Below are 13,962 nucleotides of genomic sequence, written 5' to 3'. Positions count from 1 at the left end.
TCCGCTCCAACCCCACCGCACTCCGCTCCAACCCCACCGCACTCCGCACCAACCCCACCGCACTCCGCACCAACCCCATCGCACTCCGCTCCAACCCCACTGCACTCCGCTCCAACCCCACCACACTCTAGGCCCGAAACATCGACTCTCCTGCTCCTCTGATGCTGCCTGACCTGCTGTGTTCCTCCAGATCCACACTGTATCGACCCTGAATCCGTCAGTACTTGCTCTGATTTCTGTGATGAGTTAACTTGGCATACAGCTCATTCGGCATGTTTGGTGAGATAGGAAGCTGAATATTAATGAGGTGAGTTGGGTCATTAACAAGGCATTTATCAAGTAATAATTGTCCTTAATTGTCAACTCACTGCGGCCTAGCAAGAAACCCACATCATTCCTGGCCAAAAGCATAAAAGATGGAATGTGATGCTTCTGATGTTGAGATGGGCCTTGTCGGACTTTAAGTCCAATTCTGCCTCAAATCTCACAATACCCCTCATTGTTCTGATCCCTATATGATTCTGTACAATGTTACTATTCTCTATTGTGGATGTTTCTGCAGCTATATACTACATCTTGCTCCAGAGCAGCTTTTAAACAATTTGCTATCCTGATCCAATATTGTGTATAATGTTGTACCTTGGAAATCATTTGGTGGATGCTCCAGAAGGCTATTGCCCAGTACCAGACTTGCAGGATTGATGATTATTTCTCGGTGGGTGCCAAGAGAAGCTGTCACCTGATGGACCCCCCCTCCATCATTAAGGCGCAATGTAAATTCATTGTCATGTCGATCCATGTTTAGGAGGGACCACTGGCCGTTGTCCACATGCATTGTTTGCAATTTTAATGAATGTTCCCCATCACCAAGATTGACACGGATTCCAAAATATCCACCAATAATCTATTACACATGAGCAAAACAGAAGAAACATTTGAAACTTTTAATAATCGTACCAACAACTATCTCGAGGTTACAACTGACAAGAAACTTTTAACAGGACCAGCAATATAAATATTGTGACTATAATAACGCATTAGAGGCTGGGAGTTCTTGCCATGAACTTACCTTAGACTTCCCAAAGCTTTTCTATTATCTACAATGCACCAGTCAGGAGTGTGATCTCCACTTGCCTGGATGATTGCAGTTCCAACAACACTTGAGAAACTCAATACCATTCAAACCAAAGCAGCTTGTATGGTTGTTACCTCATCCAGAACATTAAATAATCACTCTATCCACAGTAGCAGCAGTGTGTATCATCTACAGGATGCATCATTGCAATTTGCTAAGGCAAAAGCACTCCTAAGCCCCCAAAGTCTACCAGTTGGAGGGGCAATGGCAGCAGATGGATGGGAACACCACCACCTGCAAGTTCCCTTCCCAGTTACACACTATCCTGACTGGAACTAGAACACTGTTCCTTCATTGTTGCTGAGTCAAAATCCTGGAACTCACTCTCTAACAGCATTGTGATAATACTTACAGCAGATCAACTGCAGCAATTCGAGGTGGTGATGGGCAATAATTGCTGGCCCATCCTGTGATGTTCATATCCCATGAATAAATAATGAACAAAATGTGAAGTTAAAGGAGAAGAAAAATCAAGCAAAATAAATCTTCATTACAAAATATGTCCCTGTGAAAATTTAAAGAAAGTATGCTTCCAGCCTAACATGGAATAACTTTGATTTCCTGAATCATTCTCACTCCAGTGGTGACACAGCAGCATAAGTAGGTCATTCATCCCATTAGGTCAGTTCCACCAATCAGTTAGGTCATCAATAATCTGTAACTCAACTCTACTTCCTCACCTTTGTTCCATATCTCTTGATATCTTTAACTAAGTAAAATCTACTTAGCTTCTACACTTCACTCCTATATTACCTCTCCCTAGTTTTAAAATATATACAATTGTTCTGGATTCCCCATCACAGGAAATAACTTTCTGCATCTAACCTAACAAATCTTTTTATTATTTTCAGACTCAGTTAAGCACCTCCTCAATCTTATAAACTGAAGGAAATATAGGCCACGTTTATGCAACATTTACTCATGATTTAAACCTTAAAATCTTGCTTTCATTCCTGGACCATAGCTCCTGCATCAACCTCTACCCTCACCAAAGTCAATAAATAAAAGAAAAGTACTGCAGATGCTGGAAATCTGAAACAAAATCAGTAAGATCAGGAGGTCTGGCAGCGTTTGTGGAGAGAACCTTCGCAACCTGAAGAAGAGTCATATCTGACTCAAAACGTTAACTCTCTTCACCGATGCTGACAGACCTGCTGAGTTTCTCCAGCACTTTCTGTTTTCATTACCATAAATATTCAGTGGCTTGCTGTTAAAACTGAAGCCTGTGCCCCCGATGGGTTCTAATCAATGCTCTACAACTGAAGTACAGCAAACTTTGTTTTAACAAGTACTTTATGAACTGACACTCTTGATAGACCGTCAAAAACACTCTTGAAATACTGGAAATTTACTGTATTTTCTGATCTCTTCGGTGTGTGGGTGGTCAGCTGAGGGTGCAAGTGAGAAGGCTCTGTCAGTAAGTTTTAATTAAGGCAACATTGCTTTATTATTTAAGTGATTTATGCTGTAAATAAATTGTAGCAGTGATGTGTATACCCATTGCATTACATTTCTATTGCTTAGTGCGTGTTTTTACTTTGATTATGTGGACCTCTTGATGAACCACAGATGCCGGTGAATAAAAAGTATGCTGTATTACATCCATGCCTTTGAGATAAAGGCCAATTTTCTTTCTTGATCACTTTTCATACCATTGCGATTAGCTTTTAGCTATTTGTGCATTTGAATACAAATTTGTATGTTTCTTCACAGCTCCCACAGTTTAAAAAGATTCAGACATTTTTTCATTCAGATGTAAAATGGATGACTTTAAACTTCCCCATATTAAATTCCATATTTTATTTTTCTCTCCATTTAGAGTCTCCAAAGAACTAGACGACAGAATGCCCTAAACACGCTGCTGAGATGATGCATTAATTTACATGAACAATTGGTTGTTATGGTAGAGTTACATGGTAGCATGTTTAAATCCTCACTGAGGAGTTCTGATTGCATCACAAAGCCTGATAGTTTTGGAGTTAAATCCTGGGAAGACCTATGGGTAGTGTATAGACTATGCATGCACGTTTTGAACAAAACATTTTGGTTGCTACCTCCAGTATAATGTATTCACTGGTGTCCTTGGATGCTAGGCTGAAGAGTGAACAGTTGGGATATCGGGTACGAAGCATCAGCTGCACTTGTGTTCTGCGAGTGCTAAGTGCTCCTTTCTGCTGGTACTGAATCAGACTGTCCTTTTCAAAGGACCATTCAGGCAAAGCTATGGGCAAAACAAAAGATGAAGAGCTATTCAAAACATAAGTAATTGCAACACAAAATATAAATCTCTATTGATTGAATAGCACTCATTATCTTTTCATGTTTGTTTTAAGTTTAAAAAGCTCTGACAGCATGTGAAGAGGGGAACCAGTCGATTGCACCGTTCTGCTACATTTCGTTACCTCAGTGTTAAACTACATTGTAAAAGAAATGCACAATTACCTGAGTTTTTTTTCTTATAAAACGTGGCGATAGAATTAAAATCAAGTATTCTTCACTATTCCAGAGAAAATTCAAGTGTTGTGTAATGGCAACAATCTAGATCTGTGGGGACTTTCCTTATAAAAAATAGCCATTACTATCAATATTAAGTGGCCCTTCAAATATGGATAAAAAACATAATCATAAAATGATTACCAAAAAATGTAAGTTTTGGAGATGGAGAAAACAGTTAAATATACTTAGTCATTGCTGTTTATTACAATTATACAATTCTTCCGTGAGGTTTTCTCACGCTTATTTTGAAACTCTGTATTTACAAAGCCAAAATAATCTTTCTATTAAGAACTTCCACTTTATTGAGGAACATTCATGTCAATCCACATCCAACAGTCTGTCATGAAAACTCTGCTCAAAATCTCCACTCCATCAGCTGAGACAATCCACAACAATCAACAACATTCTAAACAAAAAGTAAATTCATATTACCTCCCAGATTCAATGGATCCTTTGGAATATTCCAAGATGTAGTTCTAGATATGCACCATTTATAAAAACTAATCAGTTCTTCCTTGGGCCATACTAAGTATGTACCAGTTGAAGTTTGTCCATTGGTTTTTCAGACATTTTTTTACCTACTAACAAACAGGTGGCAGCAAATTATTCAGGATGATTCCAGGTCTGTGCAGAGTTAATCAATCTCTGAGCAATACTAGAGTAAAGATAATTGGCCTCAATTGGAGTACGAAGAGCAAAATCAGCCAGTGGTCTATTGGTAAATGTGTATACCCAGGATTACATTGGATATACAACAGAGATTCATCCAGTTGGCTCAACCAATCCACACCCATGTTTATGTTCCACTTGGCCTTCTTTTTCCTATTTTTTCTCACCTAAATCCACATCATAACTATCCATTCCATTTTTCCAGATTTGCTTGTCTAGATTCCACATAAATGCATCCATAATATTTGTTTAACCACGCTGTGATAGTGAGCTCCACATTTATACCATGCTTTGGGTAGAGATACTTCTTCCAAATTCCCCATTAAACTCTTTGGAATTTCCCATTAAATTTTTTGCTGACCATTTTATATTAAGGTCTCTAGATATGCTCTTCCCAACAAGAGGAAACATTCTCTCTGTAGATGTGGATGCGAACACAAAAAGGTATTGACTGTGAACATTTCCATGCTCTAAGAACCTGCCAACAACACTTGTCTGAACTGACACTAGATGAGTGGCCTTCAGTGAGGTAACAGAAGGCTGCCGGTTCTTGATGACAATGTCCCACTCAATGCCATGGAAAGATCAGCAAAGGGGAGAAATCCAGATAAAGCAAACACATTTTGATATTTACTCTTTCTCTGGTTTACACCAACTTAGATGATGGTCAGAAAACTGGTATCATAGTCGCTGCACTCAATTTGCAGTGCTTCCAAGTTTCCTCTCACAAAAATTGACGACAGCATTTTCAGGTTTGAAATTAAAGGAGATAATATAGTGATACAAAGATGGCTTACCTCCAGAGTTCCTTCCCTCTACATGGGAAGGCAGCTGGCCTCCTCTTGCCACTTATTGAACAATAATGTAATCAGTTTAAGAATACAAAGAGGTAAGGAAATCAAATTGGGGCAGCATGGTGGCTCAGTGGTTAGCACTGCAGCCTCACAGGGCCAGGTATCCGGGTTCAAATCCTCCCTTGGGCAACTGTCTGTGTGAAGTTTGCACATTCTCCCTGTGTCTGTGTGGGTTTCCTCCAGGTGCTCTGGTTTCCTCCCACAGTAGTGTAGGCTAGGTGGATTGGTCATGTTAAATTGCCTGTAGTGTTCAGGGATGTGTGGATTATTGGGGGATGGGACAGGGTGGGATGCTCTGTGGGTCAGTGTGGACTTGTTGGGCCAAAGGGCCTGTTTCCACACTGTAGGGATTCTATGATCAATCCACTTTATCATCATAGCAAGACCATATCAGTTTTTTTGAGGCCAAAGTTTCTCCTTACTTATTAGAAAATTGAATGTTCTTTAAATTCTTCAACATCAATTCCAACAATGATTTCAGGCACTCCACGCATTTACCTAAGCCTGCACAATTGTATCGCAACTAAATACAGATCACTGAAATACGGTACATGATGTACGTGTGACCTGTCATTTGCACCTGAGTAACACAGGGGCCTAGGAACACCAGGTTGTCCAGGGTTGTTATGGGAGCTGGGGATCATTTAAAAATGAAAGGGCACCGCCAAAGATGTGAAAATATATTTTGTCTTTCAATTCTTACAACATTGCTGGTGATATGGGCGATATTGCAGAAACAGACATTGGAAGTGTTAATAACCACATCTGCACCCACAAACCTCTGTCCACCATTACCACTCCCCACTGTGTCACGTCCCAAGTCTCACTGAAAACAGAACCAAATTAATGCTAATTATATTGACCCCAGTCAAGATCAGGAGTGAAGGTCCAGAACAAGGGAACAATACATTGTGCTCAAGCTGCACTAGAATTGCAGTTAACAGGAAATTTTGCCCCATTCTTCATATCTCAATAACATATTTGTCCTCATTCCTATTTCTTCCACAAATGATTCTGATATCAAATCTATGATAGCAAGAACTTCAGGTGCTGGAGTCAGAGTCAATACACTGTGGAGCTGGATGAACACAGCATGTCAAGCAGCATCAGAGGAGCAGGAAAATCAACATATCGGGTTTACACCCTTCATCAGGATTGGATGAAGGGTGTAAACCTGAAATGTCGACTTTCCTGCTTCTCTGATGCTGCCTGACTTGTGTTCCTCCAGCTCCACATTATTAACTCTGATATAAAATCTGCTATTCATGTTTCTCCACATGATGGCAGTGTTGGCAAGAAGCAGTATAAAATTGGTGGTTACTCTGCATTCCTGCTCCTGATATTGTAATCTTTCTCAATATGATACTTCAAATAGAGATGGAAGGTACATTTGGTCTCAATTTTCATTTGCTGTTCTGACCAATAAAATGACAGGCAAGAACTGGACCATATCAGGCAGTCTAATGCCTTATCCTTGTCACAACATCAATTTCCTCCCTTTTTCACCAGTGTGGCCTTTGACTCTCTTTTTCCTGTTTGGTGTAAACAAATACCTGTGAAGAGACAAATCCTTGCAAGTTGCAGCATTTCTCTGCAAACTGGCATTGTCTACACAAACAGCATGGACTGTGAGAAAAAGAGATGGCAGTAAAAATTGCTGGGCTAGTGGTAACAGCTCATCTTCACCATGGACTTATCTCCACTTATCTCGACTCCATTTTCTGCCCCTTGGTCCAGGAACTTCACACCTACGTCTGTCACATCACCCACGTCCTCCACCTCCTCCAAAACTTTCGATTCCCTGGTCCCCAACACCTCATCTTTACCATGGACGTCCAGTCCCTATACACTTGCATTCCCCATGCAGATGGCCTAAAGGCCCTATGCTTCTTCCTATCCCGCAGGCCCGACCATTCCCCCTCCACTGACACCCTCATCCGCTTAGCCAAACTCGTCCTCACCCTTAACAACTTCTCCTTCAATTCCTCCCACTTCCTACAGACAAAGGGGGTGGCCATGGGTACCCGCATGGGCCCAAGCTATGCCTGCCTCTTTGTAGGTTACGTGGAACAATCCCTCTTCCGTAGCTACACTGGCCCTAAACCCCACCTCTTCCTCCATTACATCGATGACTGTATCGGTGCCGCCTCGTGCTCCCACGAGGAGCTCGAACAGTTCATCCACTTTACTAACACCTTCCACCCCAACCTTAAGTTCACCTGGACCATCTCTGATACCTCTCTCTCCTTCCTGGACCTCTCTGTTTCCATCTCTGGCAACTACCTGGAAACCGATATCTATTTCAAGCCCACCGACTCCCACAGCGACCTAGAATACATCTCCCCTCACCCACCTTCCTGCAAGAATGCCATCCCCTATTCCCAATTCCTTTGCCTCCGCCACGTCTGCTCCCGAGATGAGGCATTCCACTCCCGAACATCCCAGATGTCCTCGTTTTTCAAGGACTGCAACTTCCCCTTCACAGTGGTCGAAAATGCCCTCGAGCGCACCTCTTGCGTTTCCCGCAACTCATCCCTCACACTCCCTCCCCGCAATAACAACAAAAACAGAATCCTCCTCATCCTCACGTACCACCCCACCAACCTCCGGATCCAACGCATCATCCTCCGGCACTTCTGCAATCTGACCCCACTACCAAAGACAGTTTTCCCTCCCCACCCTTATCTGCTTTCCGGAGGGACCACTCTCTCCGTGACTCCCTTGTCCACTCCACACTCCCCTCCAGCCCCACCACCCCCGGCACTTTTCCCTGTAACCGCAGGAAGTGCTACACTTGCCCCTACACCACCCCCTCACCCCCATCCCAGGCCCCAAGAAAACCTTCCACATTAAACAGATGTTCACCTGCACATCTGCTAATGTGGTATACTGTATCCGCTGTTCCCGATGTGGCCTCCTCTACATTGGGGAAACCAAGCGGAGGCTGGGGGACCGCTTTGTGGAACACCTAGGCTTAGTTCGTGACAAACGACTGCACCTCCCAGTCACGAACCATTTCAACTCCCCCTCCCACTCCTTGGATGACATGTCCATCCTGGACCTCCTGCAGTGCCACAACGATGCCACCCAAAGGTTGCAGGAACAGCACCTCATATTTCGCTTGGGAACCCTGCAGCCCAATGGTATCAATGTGGACTTCACAAGCTTCAAAATCTCCCCTCCCCCTACTGCATCCCAAAACCAGCCCAGTTTGTCCCTGCCTCCCTGACCTGTCCGTCTTCCCTTGACTGACCAACCCCCATCCTAACTGCCCACCTACACTCACCTTTCCTGGCTCCATCCCTGCCTCCCTGACCTGTCCATCTTTTCTCCCACCTATCCCCTCCTCCCACCTCAAACCCCACCCCCACCTCCTATCTACCAGCCTCATCCCTGCCTCCTTGAACTGTCCATCTTCCCTTGACTGACCAACCCCCATCCTAACTCCCCACCTACACTCACCTTTACTGGCTCCATCCCCGCCTCCTTGACCTGTCCATCTCCTCTCCACCTATCTGCTCCTTTATCCATCTTCCACCCGCCTCCCCCTCTCTCTCTATTTATTTCAGAATCCCCTTCCCCTCTCCCATTTCTGAAGAAGGGTCCAGACTAGAAACGTCAGCCTTCCTGCTCCTCTGATGCTGCTTCGCCTGCTGTGTTCATCCAGCTCTACACCTTGTTATCTCCGGGCTAGTGGTAAGTTGGTCTCCAAGTCACCGTACAAAAAGGAAGGACCAAAAAAAAAGAAAATAAATGAAAATAAAGAGAAAGGCTTGCATTTATAGAGCACCATTAATCATCACAGACATTTAAAAGCAGTTTAGCAGTAAATGTGAGTACTCTAGAAGTGTAGTTACTGTTGTAATTTATGAAATGCAACATCTAATCCGAGTACCGAAAACTCCCACAAACTGCAAATTATCTTTTTTTTTATGAAGCTGGATTTGAGGGACAAATATTGGCCAGAAGACTGGGATAATTACTCTAGAGGGGACAAACCACTAAGTTTTTTCAAGCATTGATATCAGTTACTGCCTCGTTAGTCTAGGAGGATGATTTTTGCTTCGAGGCTTATGTGAAGGGCAGCAAATGGCAACAGTAGCCATGGGTTTGCTGTTTGTCTCGCTTCCTTTGCTCTGTTAGAACCAGACATGAACAGATACAAAGTGAATTTAGGGTACGGGTTTGGGATTATTCCAAACTTTCACATCCAACCCAACACAAACCAGCCTGTTTTTGGAGGTTCTAATTATCCACATTGAGTCAAAGCTCCGACACCTTGTGCAGCACAACAGTAAGGAAAGCATCGATCAAACTATTATACAACAAGAGCTTCTTGAATTTGTGATTTGCCCAAACAGGCAAATGTCAGGAATTTTCCTGCAGGCAGTGACTGAAAATCAGGATAATGAGCTGAAATCCCAGAGCACACAGTTAAAGACTTAGGAACGGGTCATGCAAAAGAGGATGCATGGTACATGAAGGTGTAAAGAATGGTTATGGATAGAAATGATAGATAACACAGAGATCCACACAAAGATTAAACTGCTGTAGCAAAAAATATAAACTAACATGAACATGAACATAAAGAATGTTGGCATTCTGATGTGGCAGCAGTACTACTGATCGAGCTGGTGCGGTCCTAAAGGACATAGCTGCTAGACTGGGTCTGCGGCAGGTGGTGAGAGGACTAACAAGAGGCAAAAACATACTTGACCTCATCCTTACCAATCTGCCAGCTGCAGATGCATCTGTCCATTACAGGATCAGTAAGAGCTACCACTGCACAGTCCTTGTGGAGACGAAGTCCTGCCTTCACATTGAGAGTAACCTCCATGTTGTGTGACACTATCACCGTGCTAAATGGGACAGATTTCAAACAGATCTAGCAACTCAAGACCAAGCATCCATGAGGTGGTGTGGGCCATCAACAGCAGCAGAACTGTACTCCAGCACAGTCTGTAACCTCATGGGCCAGCATACCCCTCCCACTCAACCATTACCATCAAGCCAGGGGATCAACCATGGTTCAATGGAGAGTGCAGGAGGGCATGCCAGGAGCAGCACCTGAAGTTGAGGTGTCGACCTGGTGAAGCCAGCAAACAGGACTACTTGCATGCCAAACTACAGAAGTAGCAAGTAACAGACAAACTTAAGCAATCCCACAACAAACAGATCAGATCTAACGTCTTCAGACCCACCACATCCAGTCATGAACGGTGGTGGACAATTAAATAACTCACTGGAGCAGGGTCCACAAATATCCCCACTCTCATTGATGGAAGAGCCCAGTACATCAGTGCGAAAGGTAAGGCTTAAGCTTTCGCAGCAATCTTCAGCCAGAAGTGCAGAGTGGATGATCCATCTTGGCCTCCTCCAGTGGTCTCCCGCATTACAGATACCAGTCTCCAGCCAATTTAATTCACTCTACATGATATCAAGAAATGGTTGGAGGCACTAGTTACTGTAAAAGCCACAGGGCCTGACAACATTCTGGCAATAATACTGAAGACTTGTGCTCCAGAACATGCCGCTCCCCTAGCCAAGCTGTTCCAGTACAGTTACAACACTGGTATCTACCTGGCAATGTGGAAAATTGCCCAAATACGTCCTGTACACAAAAAGCAGGACAAATCCAACCCGGCCCAAACCACCCCATCAGTCTCCTCTCGATCATCAGTAAAGTGATGGAAGGTGTCATCAACAGTGCGATCAAGCAGCACCTGCTCAGCAATAACCTGCTCAGTGACGCCCAGTTTGAGTTCTGCCAGGGTCACTCAGCTCCTGACCGCATTACAGCCTTGGTTCAAACATGGACAAAAGAGCTGAATTCCAGAGGTGAGGTGAGAGTGACAACCTTTAACAGTAAGGCTGCATTCATCCGAGTGTAGCATTAAGGAACATTGGCAAAACTGGAATCAATGGGTATCAGGGGGCAAACACTCCAGTGGTTGGACTCATACCTGCCACATAGGAAGATGGTCGTGGTTGTTGGACGTAAATCATCTCAGCGCCAGGACATCTCTGCAGGAGTTCCTCAGGGTAGTGTCCTAGGCTCAACCATCTTCAGCTGCTTCATCAATGGCATTCCCTCCATCATAACGGCACGGTGACTCAGTGGTTAGCACTGCTGCCTCACAGCACCAGGGACCTGGGCTCGATTCCACCCTCGGGCGACTGTTTGTGTGGAGTTTGCACATTCTCCCCTTGTCTGTGTGGGTTTCCTTCGGGTGCTCCGGTTTCCTCCCACAGTCCAAAGACGTGCAGGGTAGGTGGATTGGCCATGCTAAATTGCCCATAGTGCCCAGGAATGTTTAGGTTAGGTGTGTTAGACATGGGAAATGCGGAGTAGGGGAATGGGTCTGGGTGGGATGCTCTTTGGAGGGGCGGTGTGGATCTGTTGGGCCGAATGACCTGTTTCCACACTGTAGGGATTCTATGTCTATAGTTGATTCATAAGGTAAGAAGTGGGGATGTTTGCCAATGATTGCACAATGTTCAGCACCATTCCCAACTTCTCAGACACATGTCCAAATACAACAAGATATGAACAATATCTAGGCTTTGGCTGACAAGTGGCAAGTAACATTTGCGCCACACAAATGCCAGGCTATGACCACCACCAATAAGAGACAATCTAACCACTGCCCCTTGATATTCAATAGTGTTACCATCACTGAATTAACCACTGTCAACATGCTGGGGGTTATCATTGACCAGAAACACAATTAGACTTACCACATAAACACAGTGGCCACAACAGCAAGTCAGAAGCTAGGAATACTGCAGCGAGTATCTCACGTCCTGACTCCCCAAAGCCTGTCCGCCATCTACAAGGCACAATTCAAGAGTGTTATGGAATACTTCCCATTTGCCTGGATGGGTGCAGCCCCAACAACAGTCAAGAAGCTTGACACCATCCAGGACAAAGCAGACAGGTTGATTGGCACTACATCCACAAGTATCTACTGCCTCCACCATCGATGTTCAGTAGCAGCAGTGTGCACTATCTACAAGATGCACTGCAGAAAATAACCAAAGATCCTCAGACAGCACCTTCCAAACCCACAACCACTTCCATCTAGAAGGACAAGGGCTGCAGATACCTGGGAACACCACCACTTTCAAGATCCTTTCCAAGTCACTCACCATCCTGACCTGGAGATATAATCGGTGTTCCTTCACTGTTGGCGGAATTCCCTCTCTAATAGCATTGTGGATGAACCCACAGCAGATAGGCTGCAGCGCTTCAAGAAAGTAGCTAGGGGCGGGCATTAAATGCTGGCTGAGCCAGCGAAGCCCATATCCGACAAAAATGAATAATGAAACAAAAAAACTCAATGCTACTAAAAATACATGATGATGTTTGGTTTTGCACCAAATGTCTCTGATGCTCAGCCATTGCAAAGTTATAAAACTTTGCTCATAATACTTTAATATACAGTGCATGGGAAAAGCAACATTATTGCAAAAATGGGGTTGAGAAAATTATCAGTAATGAGTGAATGGTGGACCAGACTTGATGGGCTGAATGGCCTAATTTCGGCTCCTATGTCTTATGGTCTTTAAAGCATTTTACTTATTTTCTCTCACTCCAAAAGTCCATCTGCACCCAATTGGATCAGCCATCATCTATCTGAATTACAGAGAAGGCTCAAGGGGCTGAAAGGCCTACTCATGCTCCTTTTTCTTGTGGTCTTATGGAAAACTAGGCAATTAGTTTCAGAAGAAATTATTGAAGCGAAGGAAACAGGTAACAGGAAAAATATTTCATGAACAAAGGAGTGGCAATTAATCATGATGTTCCAAGAATTGTTGTTACCTTTGTCGCACTTATATCCGGTATAGCCTGGTTTGCAGTCACAACTGAAAGAACCCCATTCTCCTAAACACTTGCCATGAATGCCACAAGAGAATGTCCCAGCGCTGTGGCAAACTCCATCAGTCACTGCACAGCCTGGGGCACTGTTTCGGAATTCTGCAGGATTGGCCAGGTCGTACACCTAACATCAGAGAGAAATGAGCAGTTTAGGAGACAAACATAAAATTTGAAAATTATTGTAGCAACATATAAATAAGAAACTTTTCATGTTACTGTTTAGGATATAAACTAAATCATGTAAACTTAAATAAATAACATAACATTCATAAATAATTAATGGTCAGAAGTGGACATTTCATGCAAGACATTTAGAATTCCTAGAATATTAACAAATATGTTATTTATTCTTTTGTATAATTTATATTTTCCCTCCTATCCCTCTTGCCTCCATTCGGCCTAAGGCCAGGGATGTGACCTATTGCCAGGTCTGTGCCGATGCTATCCTGGAATTGTCCATGAGGAAGTGATTTAGATCAGCAACTTCTCATCAAAAACAAAATACTTTTAAATACAGAGCATTATTTTTTATGTGGTCAACTGCAGGTTATTGTGGCTACGTGCTCAAACCTTCCTGCAGTTTAACTCTATTGCAAGACTGATGTCCATATCCCACGAATGAATAAAAAAAATCACCTCTGTCACTTTTGCCATATATAGGGGCTAGAACATTTGGGTGGAGTGTGTATTTGATCAATTTTGTAAAATAGGAATTAGTTAGTAGTAAACAGTGAGGTTTAGTATAAGTTACAAAACAGCATTTCATTTACTGTTTGGGACCTTGCAGCCTTCAGGACTCTATATCGAGTTCAATATTCTTAGAGCAAAAACAAAGTTGCTGGAGAAGCTCAGCAGGTCTGGCAGCATCTGTGAAGGAAAAAACAGAGTTAACGTTTCGGGTCTGGTGACCCTTCCTCAGAACTGGAGGA

General features: G+C 43.5%; 1 protein-coding gene across 1 annotated transcript in view; it reads right to left on the bottom strand.

Moving 5' to 3' along the window:
- si:dkey-22o22.2 (neural-cadherin) overlaps window positions 1-13,962 on the bottom strand; it is a 235,539-nt gene that overhangs the window by 17,838 nt on the left and 203,739 nt on the right. Inside the window, exons 27-29 of the mRNA XM_048596155.1 lie at window positions 12,977-13,157; window positions 3,190-3,356; window positions 640-904 (exon numbers count right to left, since the gene is read on the bottom strand). Of these exons, the coding sequence (XP_048452112.1) occupies window positions 640-904; window positions 3,190-3,356; window positions 12,977-13,157 (613 nt within the window). The remainder of the gene's footprint in view (window positions 1-639; window positions 905-3,189; window positions 3,357-12,976; window positions 13,158-13,962) is intronic.

Source organism: Rhincodon typus, chromosome 4 (genome assembly GCF_021869965.1).
Source record: "Rhincodon typus isolate 14 chromosome 4, sRhiTyp1.1, whole genome shotgun sequence".
Taxonomy (NCBI): domain Eukaryota; kingdom Metazoa; phylum Chordata; class Chondrichthyes; order Orectolobiformes; family Rhincodontidae; genus Rhincodon; species Rhincodon typus.
Note: the sequence above shows the minus strand (reverse complement) of the source record. Positions and strands in the feature narration are given on the sequence as shown.